At 45.2% G+C, this 11879-nt stretch overlaps 5 protein-coding genes across 5 annotated transcripts; 2 read left to right on the forward strand and 3 right to left on the reverse strand.

Moving 5' to 3' along the window:
- Nucleotides 1-21: 21 nt before the first annotated feature.
- On the forward strand, nucleotides 22-5512 carry LOC6496078 (semaphorin-1A). The gene is made up of 6 exons (XM_014908136.3): nucleotides 22-161; nucleotides 472-565; nucleotides 1746-2428; nucleotides 2494-3492; nucleotides 3555-3747; nucleotides 3802-5512. The coding sequence occupies exons 1-6, from the start codon at nucleotides 68-70 to the stop codon at nucleotides 3998-4000; spliced, it is 2262 nt and encodes a 753-aa protein (XP_014763622.1). The 5' UTR covers nucleotides 22-67; the 3' UTR covers nucleotides 4001-5512.
- A 157-nt stretch (nucleotides 5513-5669) lies between these two features.
- Nucleotides 5670-6875, forward strand: LOC6496079 (complement component 1 Q subcomponent-binding protein, mitochondrial). The gene is made up of 3 exons (XM_001960139.4): nucleotides 5670-5983; nucleotides 6111-6455; nucleotides 6515-6875. The coding sequence occupies exons 1-3, from the start codon at nucleotides 5782-5784 to the stop codon at nucleotides 6754-6756; spliced, it is 789 nt and encodes a 262-aa protein (XP_001960175.1). The 5' UTR covers nucleotides 5670-5781; the 3' UTR covers nucleotides 6757-6875.
- A 167-nt stretch (nucleotides 6876-7042) lies between these two features.
- Nucleotides 7043-7216, reverse strand: LOC123257230. Its single transcript, XM_044715421.1, has one exon. It carries the CDS (start codon nucleotides 7214-7216, stop codon nucleotides 7091-7093), a length of 126 nt encoding a protein of 41 aa, XP_044571356.1. The 3' UTR covers nucleotides 7043-7090.
- LOC6494524 (TP53-regulated inhibitor of apoptosis 1) lies at nucleotides 7043-8195 on the reverse strand. Its single transcript, XM_001960140.4, has 2 exons — nucleotides 7932-8195; nucleotides 7043-7867 (listed from the first exon to the last, which is right to left on the reverse strand). The coding sequence occupies exons 1-2, from the start codon at nucleotides 8076-8078 to the stop codon at nucleotides 7751-7753; spliced, it is 264 nt and encodes an 87-aa protein (XP_001960176.1). The 5' UTR covers nucleotides 8079-8195; the 3' UTR covers nucleotides 7043-7750.
- A 381-nt stretch (nucleotides 8196-8576) lies between these two features.
- On the reverse strand, nucleotides 8577-11854 carry LOC6494522 (eukaryotic translation initiation factor 3 subunit C). The gene is made up of 3 exons (XM_014907337.3): nucleotides 11724-11854; nucleotides 11364-11491; nucleotides 8577-11296 (listed from the first exon to the last, which is right to left on the reverse strand). The coding sequence occupies exons 2-3, from the start codon at nucleotides 11454-11456 to the stop codon at nucleotides 8669-8671; spliced, it is 2721 nt and encodes a 906-aa protein (XP_014762823.1). The 5' UTR covers nucleotides 11457-11491; nucleotides 11724-11854; the 3' UTR covers nucleotides 8577-8668.
- Nucleotides 11855-11879: the final 25 nt, after the last annotated feature.

Raw genomic sequence — 11879 nt, forward strand, 5'->3', positions numbered from 1 at the left:
CTCTAGCAAATTAAGTTCAACCAGCTAAGCTTCAGTTTTGGGCTTGATTAGACCTTCAGAGGCGACCATGGCGCATCTCAACATACTGCTGATCACCTGCTCCATCGGCCTGACAATCGTGGCCGCTTGGATGCCCGATGTGAGACCCGATTTGCAAACAAGTACGTACTACACACCAGCTTATTGTTTATTTGTGTCATTTGTTTGGTTTTACGCTTTTTTCTGCTTTATCAATGACAAGCAGTAGTAGCTCGGCTTTGGAAGCTCAGTTTTTCCACCAAGCTGCTGCTTATCGTGCTGAATTTTTCGCCAAGCTAGCATTCATTAATTTCCTCTGAAACAAAAAACAATAAAATTTAAACCGAAATTAATGTAATGTCCATAGTATAATTATCAAGAATTTAGCAACTTGAGCTCCTCTCTCAGCAAGACAACTAATTTAAACAAAAAACATTGTTCTTCTCGTTTCAGAACAAGATAAGGTGTTGGCCCATTTTATTGGCAACTCGACGGACTATTTTAAGATTTTGGATCACAACGATGAAAGTGTTCTCGTCGGTGCCAAGTGAGTGATTTTATTTACCCTTAAAAGATGCCCACCTTTGATTCAGTTGAGCAATAAAAAAAAGCTTCTCCTACCTGTGCGCAAATAAACTTGGCGCGATCACGCTTCAAAATTTATAAAAACACAATAGTCCAACGTTCGATTCGAGGAATTAATTAACGCGCCATTGGCATTACGCTACTGACTTGTTGGCTGTTTGGTTGGATTGGTTTTTGTATTTCATTAGCGTCAAGTGCAAGTGTAGCATTTCTCATAGAGTTTCCTGGAAATCTCGGGTAGAACTTAGCACTACCCAGCAAATCGGTTCTAGACCGTCAGACTTCCGATGAGATATAGCCATGAAGCTTGTTTAGCTTCGCCCATATAATTGTATTATGCATGAGGCTGCAGGCTGCTGACTGCTGGCTGCTGGCACATTTTATCACGTTGCCCCAGCGTCTGACCGATTTATATGGAATGAGAAATATATATTGTTAATAATTCCTAAAGGAAATGAGTCATTCTCCCGAAAAGGGTCCTCCCATCTATCAGTTTCATTACAGTCATCACTGGGAGTACAATGTAAGGTGTTAGAAAAACGCCCATTTGGCTAATATTCGGGTATCGGAGATCTAAAATGGACCGACAAACAGAAACCAGCTTGCGATTTATCATATTCTCCTTGGCTACCAGACTTGATGGGGCCACCAACCACATACAATCATGAGTACATGGCAACAAATTAGCAGCCACAATAATTAGCCACTTAAAACACAGAATTGTACAATTGTACGACGAATACTCGTAGTGTATACGAGTTCTAATTATTTGCACAAAAACAACCTTGAATTGCGATTGTCGGTGGGGCGTAGCTGGGGAACAGCTGCGGCCAAGATATTAAACACTTGCTGTTTAGAGCTTGGGGGAAATCAATAAAAACCAAATGTTTGAAACGCGCTAATGGAAGAGTTGCTGTTTATTGTGGGTGCAACCTGTTTACAAAACAAACGAAAAAGATTTTCATTAACGCTCCTGTTTGCAATTAGTTGTACGAGTCTGTTTATATGCCATGTCTCGACTTACTGCCATTTTTGTGGCCACATTTGGCTGGCTTCCAATCGACATTCTGGGCAGACACACGCCATCCACAAATTAATACCCGCTTTGCTAATTCAATTGTTCTCACTCTCCGTGCTTGCAGGGACGTCATCTACAATGTGAGCCTACATGGACTGCGGGAGATCGGCCGGCTGGAGTGGCACAGCACGGATGCCGACCGGGAGCTGTGCGCTCTGAAGGGAAAGCCGGAGCGCGACTGCCACAACTACCTGCGTGTCTTTGCCCGTCGCCCCAATGGCGAGGTTCTGCTCTGCGGCACCAATTCGTACAAGCCGCGATGCCGTCATTACACGCCGGTGGAGATGTCGTCCGAGGAGGCGGCACCCGCTGGCCACGCCTACGCCTTGCGTTATGAGGTGAGCCGGGATGTCGAGGCCCAGGGTCTGTGCCCCTACAGTCCCGCCCACAACAGCACCTATGCCTTTGCCGACGGCCAGTTGTACAGCGCAACAGTGGCCGACTTTTCCGGAGGGGACCCTCTCATTTATCGCGAGAATCTCCGGACGGAGCAGTATGATCTCAAGCAACTCAACCAACCCGACTTTGTCGGGGCTATCGAGAAGAATGGCTTTGTCCTGTTCTTCTTCCGTGAGCTGTCCATGGAGTTTATGAACTTCGGCAAGGCGGTCTACTCCCGGGTGGCCAGGGTGTGCAAGAACGACAAGGGCGGTCCCTACAACCACGGCAAGAGCTGGACGACTTTCCTTAAAGCTCGCCTCAACTGCTCCGTACCTGGAGACTTTCCCTTCTACTTTGATGAGATCCGTAAGTTGATTTTAAAAAGAAAATATAGCTTAGAACAATTATTTATTTCTCTCATTCGCTTACAGAGGCCATTAGTCCAGTTGTAGAAAGCGGGTCCAAGTCGTTGGTGTACGCCGTTTTCACCACCTCTGTGAACGCTATTCCCGGATCGGCAGTGTGTGCCTTCGATGTTGATGATATACTGGCTGCCTTCGAAGGGGACTTCAAGTCCCAGAAGGATTCGCAATCGCATTGGTTGCCGGTGGAGCGGGAGCAAGTGCCAAAACCGAGGCCAGGACAGTGCGTGGAAGACTCTCGTACCGTGAGCAGCATTGCTGTGAACTTCATCAAGACGCATCCACTCATGGAGAATGCTGTGCCGGCAGTGCACGGTCGTCCCCTGCTGACCAAGGTGAACCTACACCATCGGCTAACAGCTATTGCCGTGGATCCCCAGATCAGATCCCTGAACGGAGCATATTACGATGTCATCTACAGCGGCACCGATGACGGCAAGGTGACCAAGTTTATAAACATGTTGACCACCCACCCGAATTCGACCGTGGATCGACTCAAAACTGTGGTCATATCGGAGATGCAAGTGCTTCCTCTGGGCACTCCCGTTCGCGACTTGGTAATCTCCTCCAAGAAGAACTCGCTGGTGGTTGTAAGTGACGGCAGCTTGGTCAACGTTCCCCTGCACCACTGCACCCTCATTGTGGACTGCTTGGGCTGCCTGAGCCTCCAGGATCCCATATGTGCCTGGGACTTGCAGACTCACGAATGCAAGAATCTGGCGACCAGCCAGCACAAATTCGGCACCAAGACGTACCTGCAGAGCTTAAACACCACCAAGAAAGCGGCGGCTTCCCTATGCCCACACATTCCAAGCGCAGAGACAGTGAGTTTCGTGACAATGGCTCCCCCACCGACCGAGGAGCAGAAGCTTTTGTACTCCAACGTGGCAGCCGCGGCAGGTAATCAGCCAAGCTTGGAACAGTTGCCATCTGGAGGTGATGACTTTGGGCTCAACAAAATAACTCTCACCTCTATGGATCCCGATGATATTATGCCCAATCTTAATGGTATGTGTTTTTATTTATAAACTCAAAGGTTCACAATTCTAATTATTGTATTTCTTCAACAGATCCGCAAAAATCAACAGCTAGCGTCGATGAAATCAGACATGCATCCGGTAGCAGCTACTTGCTCATCACATTCAGCATTTTTGGGATCTTCATGTTGGGCAGCTGTGTGGGCGTCATTTGTGTTAAGGCAAATTCCCATATGAGGGACTCCCAAATGGATGAAAGTCATCGCAACCACTTCGGCAAGCCAATGTAAGTCAATGACAGATCTTTGTAAGAAATATTTCTAACCAATATCTTCAACAGACAATTTAAGCATCAAAATACTGGCAAAGATATAAATCTTTTAATGGGTTCCAATCCATATGCGACCACTCAGAAAACTCCAAACCTTGATCTTGAAAAGGATCGGAGTCACGAGTGCAAGAACTCAACGGAACATTTGGAAAAGGAGCTGCCGTGCAAGACGTCAACGCTGATGAAAGTGAAGCGCACGTACATCTAGTGCTGGCGCAATGGCGGCAAAAATGCAAAATTAGTCGAATTTCTATAATCTAAAACATATTTTCGTTGTTTATGTTGCTGTTAGTTGTAGTAACCCCCCACCCATCCCGCGAAGAAAACATTCAACAGTTGCGCACGCGTTTGAAACGCGCTTGAAGAGCACAGCCGTTGTAATATTTTTTTTAAAACGTAGAATGTATCGTAAAATTTAATTTGGTGTATAATTTGAATAAGTTTAGTAAACTTTGGTAAAATTTAGTTAAATTTACTGACAAAACATTGGCTGCCACAGTCGGAGCGAGTTAAAGCATTCCACAGATTCCCGATCGTGACCTAGAATAGAGTCGAAAATCGGAGTGCAGCTCATGGTTAGGCAGCCAAAAAGTGTCGCCCCCGTATGTGTATTCTGAACGTATAATCTGTAAGTGGAAATATTAGAGGTGTACAAATTTTGACACGCATATCATTTAAACTGATACGAATCCGAAAAGCTTGGTCGCACGATACCCGGACCCACAGCTCGAATTATTTCTCGAAATTCAATCGAATATTCTGCAAGTATTTTGTTAGACTGAATTAATATTTTCTATATATGAGTTTGATTGTGGAGAACTAACAGAATGCGAACGACATGGACTCGAAAGCTCTATGCCTTGTGGCTAACAAAAGCGTAAAATTGTATCTAACATAAGCTCAATAAGGAATTGAATATAGAAATGTAATTAATAGTACGAATTAGATTAAGCAGCGAACAAAACTTCTATGAGGCTGTTTATATGAACTGACGCGACAGCCCCCCAACATCGTCTTGATAAAAACACGCACAACAACACCACACAACACAGAAATAAAACACGAGAAACAACAGCAAGCCTTATGAATAGTATAAAACAGTTTTAGGCCTTAAATGTAAACTTATATGCTTGACATGCAAAATAATGAGCTTGGCACAGAAAGTAAATCAGCATTTTATAATTTTTATGTTTACTCTTAAGCTGTTGTCCGTCCCACTGAAGAACTTGCTTAATACAATGTACAATGGCAATTTTATTTTTAAACATGCGAAATGCATTTTTCATCGTAATTAATATATTTTTGTATGCATGTCTAAGACTAATGTCTAAACATAGATTTAAGTAAGTCTTTATAACCGAAAGGCTTCTAAAAGCTGCAGATTAAATATTTAAAAATTTTACAAAACAAACAAAAAAAAAAGATAAAAAATAATATAATGATAAAAATTCTCATATTGTGATAGATTTTATTGAAATTTTAAAATGAAGAAAATGATATGCCTTTTGGTTGAAAGACAATGATATACATGACATGAAAGTCTTACTGCATGCATAATATTTGGTAGGAGAGGGTCTTCCTTTGAGTGGAAGATTAGAAAAAAAAAGAAAACCCAATATGGAATATTTTTTATAATTGTGTATGTCTGATACTGTCTATATTGTTGTATACATCCAATAAGCAATTTAAAAATCTAATAAAGTCGTCATTTTTTCATAAACATATGTGTATTTTTTTATATAAAAGTTGTTAAAGTTGAACCTTCTAATTAACTTGTTGAATATATAAAGATTCATTCATCTGCAGTCTTGAAAATTTAAATTTGGCGCCCAACCCAATAAGCGACAACCCTAGTTGCAACAAAATGAACTTTTGGTATTATTTTTTTATACTGTATTAGGTCACTCTTTGCCTAGAAGTCTCGCGGCGTTGCTCATTTTTTCCGTTTAATTAAACGCTAAAGAAGTACTACAATAATTATATAACATCATGAACAGCCTGAGGACAGCCACTTTGCGATTCGCTAACCTAGCCACCTCTGCGACTGGAGCTCTGGGCAAGCGCGACTTCACCCGCAGCCTGTGGCACATGACGAAAAAGCCGGCGGCCGGATGTAATGATCATGTAACCGTGTTGAACGTGCACAAGCCCAGCATCAACTGCACGTGTGGCTGCAATATCCACACCAAATGTGAGTTTTTCACTCAACTATAAATGTTTTTCTCCAGCGGAACATGCCGCATCTTACATAACCTCAAAAAGGCGGCGACGAAATGGAATCCAAAACAATGAAATCGGTGTCCTTTGTTTATTTTCAGGTGAGCGAGAGCTTGTTGAGTTCCTCACCGAGGAGATCGTGGCCGAGCGCAAGGTGCAGAAGGGCAAGACTGTGCCTAGCACCCTCGACGGATTTAGCGTCAAGCTGAATGGCGCCGATGTAGAGCTCACCAAGCAGACAGACAAGGAGAAGGTGGTAATCAGCTTCAATGTCAATCACTCTGTGGACAGCGAGGAGGAACCAGAAATCAATCCGAACGCCGACAAACCAGACTTGGGCGAGATGCGCAGCAAGCCCCAGTTCGAGGTGGACATCATTAAGGGCAGCTCCACACTGTCCTTCACCTGCTCCTTCCTCCAAGGAGAAGCTCAGGAGGGAGAATACAGTATGTACAAGTTTTATATGCTGAATCGTTCCATCATTAATCTCTATTCTTTCTCTCAGACGATGTGTTCTCCATTGACGAAATGGCTATTTATGATGGCGAGTGGAACGATAAGGTCTATGCTGTTGCTGGCGACGTGCTTGACGGATACTTGTACGACTTGCTGGTCAATCTGCTGGAGGAAAAGGGCATTAGCCAGGACTTTGCAGAGAAGTTGTCAGACTTGGCCACTGCCCATGAGCACACTTCCTACATTGCCCTTTTGGAAAAGCTCTCAAAGTTCACCACCGGGGCCAAGTAAACGCTTCACTAGGTTGCGTTACTCGCTCCCAACCTAATCTTAATGCATAAAAGTTGTATAGGTTTTTAAGTTTCTACTGTATACGCCACAGTTTCTCCACTAAAAACAATTTTGATTAATCGTGTTTTAGGCTTTACTGTGGCCGTAATCCTAGTTTTTAAGCCAGCAAACATTTATTCATGTTTCGGAATAGGAGGAGCTTCAAATGGCAATTTGTTACCCACTTCGACATTGGCTCCAAGTTTGATTTTTTAAAAATATAGTCAGTTACAACAAAAATAAGCACTTCGATTCAAAGTTTAATCATTGATACATTTGGATAGGTCCTTTAAAATTAAAATGGTCTTGAGTAAGGCCTTGGTTCGTAGTCTCCTGGTCGGTGTCCTGGATAATCCTCGTGGTTCTTGCAAGCGGCGCAGATGACCAAAGCCAGCATCACGAGCAAAGGGAGTAGCTGCATCGTTCTTCTTGGAAGTTAAACTTTCGAGTGTGCCTTGGCATCCGCATGAGATGCAATTTATAGGCGAGGATTCCTCTGCATTATCAATAATAAAAGTTCTTCCCCAATTGGGAAACCCAGATTCTATTTGTTTAAGGTGAATCCCTCACGTTAAGTGATAACAAAAGACAAAGATGTTATTCGATCTGTGCGTCGTTTTTAAAAACCTTGCATTGGTTGATAAGAAGTTTTTTAACATTTATATATTTACAACACTTTTTATTGCATTGAAGCAGAATATAACGATTTTTAAAAACTCTATTTGAACTTAAAGATGAACTACACATATACTAGATAATTTAAATTGTATTTGTGGGGTTATAGGAATCATATAACTTAACAAAAGCTGCTTCTGGTACGTGCATCCCTCTGAGCTCTCTGACCATTACATGGAACTTATCCAGATCCTCGCCTCTGGTGACTAGTGAAACTCTGGTGTTCCGCATCCTGGTCTTTTATCGGATTGGAGCCATAGCCGGGAACTGCCATCGCTGGTCAACTCTTGCTCTGCTGCTGCTTTCCTCCGGAACTGCTGGAGTTATCGTATTCCGAACTCGTGGTGTATTCCGTTTCGATTTCCCGTAGCTCGATCTTCTGCTCCTTCATCGCGCGCTATAGGTCAAAGGTTGGTTTGATTATTCCGGCCCCAAATATGATGATGAAACTATGTTTTTACCTTCACGCACTCCTGATATACCCGGAAAATAGGCGCACACGCCGAGTCATCTGTCTGACCTTTGAGGAATCGCTCCGAGAACCAACTATTAAAGCAGGCATCGTACTGTTTCTTCAGCTCGTTGCAGTCCTCGCCAATGCTGTTCATTTTGAGATTTTGAGTTATAATTTATGTTAAATAATAAGCTGCCGAAAAATGTGAGCCAGTTATGATAAAAACTTTATTTGCAGGGTCACACTGTTACGTTCTAGAGATGGGACAATAATAGCCGGAAAAATGTAGTTTTCCCTACGTTGAAAAGGTCACATTAAAATAACTGAATTTTAATTTATAAAAGGTTTAATCTTTTCTAATGTCCTTAAATTATAAACTATACTGGGCACCTTTTTAGTAAAAGTCAAATTTTCCGGTGTTTTTAGTTTTTTTTTTATGTTTTAGGACAGATACAAAAATGCAGTTCTCAATATTTTCGGTTAACATAATGAGCGACAAAACAAATTCAATTTTGACTCGGCTATAGAAACAGGCAACGTAAGTGGATAATGGAACCAGACCTCCGATCCAGTCAGGAACCAAATCGGAGGTCTGACTACACGTAACCCCTGCAATTGTCCATGGCCTTCCCATTTTTAATAGTCGAAGTGCTACAAGTTTGTTCTGATTATTTGTTTTGTTGATGTTTCAAGCTAACTCTCTCTGGAGAGGATTAGGGCGGGAGCAGGATGATAGTCTGGCGTCTACTCCTCGTCGATGGTCTGGACTTGTTGTTGTTGCTGCTGTTGATGCTTACGACCGCGTTGAATGCGCTGGCCACGGATGCGCTTAATGTCCCGAAGCTGTCCGCCCCAGTTACCGTCCTGATTCCGGTTGTAACCGCGATCGCCTCGGTTGCCCATGTTGCCGCGCTGGAAGAAGTTACCCTGCTTCATGTCGAACACCTTCTCGTTAACATCCACCAGATTGGTGACCTTGTCCACGAACTGCATGGCCAAGGCTTGCAGGCGAGAAGGCTCCGAGCGGTGCATAACGACAGTCTCGGTTGGGTCGTCCAGACTGGCCATCAATTCTTCGTTAATGATCATCTTGCTAATGATCGAGTGCACCTTCTGCACGGGCAGCTCGTACATCTGGGCTAGCGAGGGTATGCTAATCGAGGTGTAGACGTTGGAGTAGGTAAACAAGTAGGTTCGCAGCGACTCCTCCTTAATGAATTTCGTCAGCATCTCACGCACACGGTCCGACTCGTAGAACAGGTCCCACACCTTGGTGTTCATCTTCTTGTTAACGATAAAGTTGGCACAAGCCTGCCAGTTTCCGCATCGCATCGCCTTGGCAGCAGCCACCACATGCTCACGCATCGACTCCGGCGGTCCAACCAGGGATTGGCGCTCCGAAGACCTCAGCTGCTGGTAGAAGGTCTTGCTGATCATACGGCGGCGAGCGTCAAACTCATGGGCAGCGATGTAGGGAATCTCCAAAAGCATGGCAGACACCAGGTACACGCACTCGAGCAACTCCAGGTTGATGTGCATGTGGAATGGCATCTGGCGCTGCTTCTCGATCTTCTCCTGCTCGGCGGAGCGTTCGTGCTGGCGCTGCGGCAGCAATCCTTGGGCGAGAAGCTCCTTCGGTTTGCCGGTAACCATCAGATCTACCAGACAATGATGCGCATCCTTGATGTTCTCCTGGCGGAAGGCGCACAGACCCAAGTTGGCCATCATACGGTTGTACAGAATGCGGGTCGCGGGATCTGCGGCATCAATGTTGTCCTGCAGGTGGGACATCAGTACAAGATCACGAGCCTGGAACCAGTTGTCGTGCATGGCGTGATGGTAGATGTGCGCCAGGATGGCTCTCGTACGTATGCGGTCAGTGTCGTCCTTGGCGTAGATGAACTTGCAAAGGCGGTCCATCACGTCAACAGAGGTCTGAGTGTTCTGGGGAATCTCTCCGCGCTTCTTCTTCAGGACCTCCGGATCGAACTTGTAGTACAAATGCTCGATCTTGCGCAGGTAGATGCGACACCGTTCGTTGTTATTTCCATCGTTCTCGAAGTACTGCAGAACCAGCTCAATGGTCTTGACGACATTCACCTCGTCCTTCAGGCGGGACACGTAGTCATTCGAATGGGGATCGCACTCCTTCAACAATTTCGTGAACTCATCGTCCAAACGTTCCACGGCAGCCAGTGGGCAACCGCGCACATAGAAAGGCGATGTGGCCAGCTCCTCATGCTCCTCGGCAACGCTCTCGCTCATGTGGATGTCCGGATTGACCAGCAGGAGCTTCAGCATGCTCTGCATTACTTCCAGGAGCAGGGCCCAGTGTTCCAGCTTCATGGGCTCCGAAATTTTCTGGTTGTAGTCGAAAATGGCTGAGATAATGTTGAAGTGGATCTTCACGGAGACGGCTGTGCCCAGATTATGCTGATCGGAAATGTCGCGCAGCTCGAACAACAGGTCGATCTGAAGCCGGCGATCGGTGCGCTTCTTGCCACGCGCAGACATAATCTCCACGAGCTTGGCGAGCACCAGGGGAATGTCGATTTCGGCGTCTTTCTCAAACATTTTGGGCTTCTCCACGACATGACCCTTAACTACGGTCTCCCACTCACCATCCTCATCGTCCTCGGGGCGCTTGCGGATCTTGATCTTCTGCTCCTTACGCTTGTCCTTGCGCTTATCATCGTCCTTCTCCTCCTTCTCCGTAGTGCGCTTCAAGAAGCGTTCGCGCATGTTCTGGTATTGATTCTCGTCGTCGGAAGACTCAGTTTCAGTCTCCGAATCGGAGTCCCAGTCGATGGAGTCATCCGAATCATCGTCATCGGCAGGTGCAGCCTTGGCAGGGACAGTTTTGGCTACTTTAGGAGCGGCTTCAGCCGGTTCTCGCTTGATCCCAGCGTCGCTATCGTCGCCCGCATCGCCGCCGTCGCTGTCTTGGGCAGCCTCCTCATCCTCAGCTTCGCTCTCCTGGTCGGGTGCCTCGCGGAAGCGGGAAAGGTCGTCTTCGAAATCCTTGATGTACTTGCGCACTTTTTGGCGCAGTGTTCCCAGCGACTTGGAGTTGTTCTTGGACAGGTTCTTCCTGCCCTCGCGGTCCTCCCACACTTCGTTAATGAAGTCCTCCAGCTCGGCAAGGCATCGAATGTAAAAACGGGGGGTGATGCCGTTCTCCTCCTTGGAAATTACAGGAAGAGCCTTTGTATAGGCTTTCGTTAAATCTTCGAAGCTGGAGAGGGTGTTGGGTATATCCTTGATTTTCTTGTGGTTGCGGATGGTCTTGATGATGTTGGTGAGGTTCTCGTAGCGCTTCTCCTTGGTGGAGCGTACCACACGCTTGACCTCCTCCTCATCGTCACTGAATTGCTGTGGATAAAAACAAGCTATAGGACGCCAGCTCAAGGGAGCCTCACACATGGGCGGTGGTACTCACGAAGGCGCTGGCTTTGTTGAAGTTCGTCGCTTGGACCTCCTCCTCACTGGACTCGGACTCCGAGTCGGACCCGTTGGCAAAGAAACGCGACATGTTCGTGGACTATCTACACGGCTGTTAGTCTGCACCTGGAATAACAAATTGTAATTAAATATTTCTGGCCACATAATTTCTCCGGCGGTTGAGGTTATGTTTGAGCGGCCAACATGGCGTTTTGCAAAATGTTTTCGCATTGTTTTTTGCACTCAATCATTGGATTTTTAACAAAACCTTTAGTCAAACACGCCCTGGGTCGATGCTTTTAACTATTTCCCTATTCGCAGGGCACAATATTTCACAATAACTGTCATTTTTACTTACTTTTTTTAACGATGTCGAATCAAAAAGAGAGGCTTAGAGATGGGAGCCACATTGATATGAATATCGATAACAATATCGATTTCTTTATAAAATAATTTAGAGGCTTTACCAACACCTTAACCAACACAGACTTTTTATAGATTACAACTAAAATAC

This window comes from Drosophila ananassae, chromosome 3L (assembly GCF_017639315.1).
Source record: "Drosophila ananassae strain 14024-0371.13 chromosome 3L, ASM1763931v2, whole genome shotgun sequence".
Classification (NCBI taxonomy): Eukaryota; Metazoa; Arthropoda; class Insecta; order Diptera; family Drosophilidae; genus Drosophila; species Drosophila ananassae.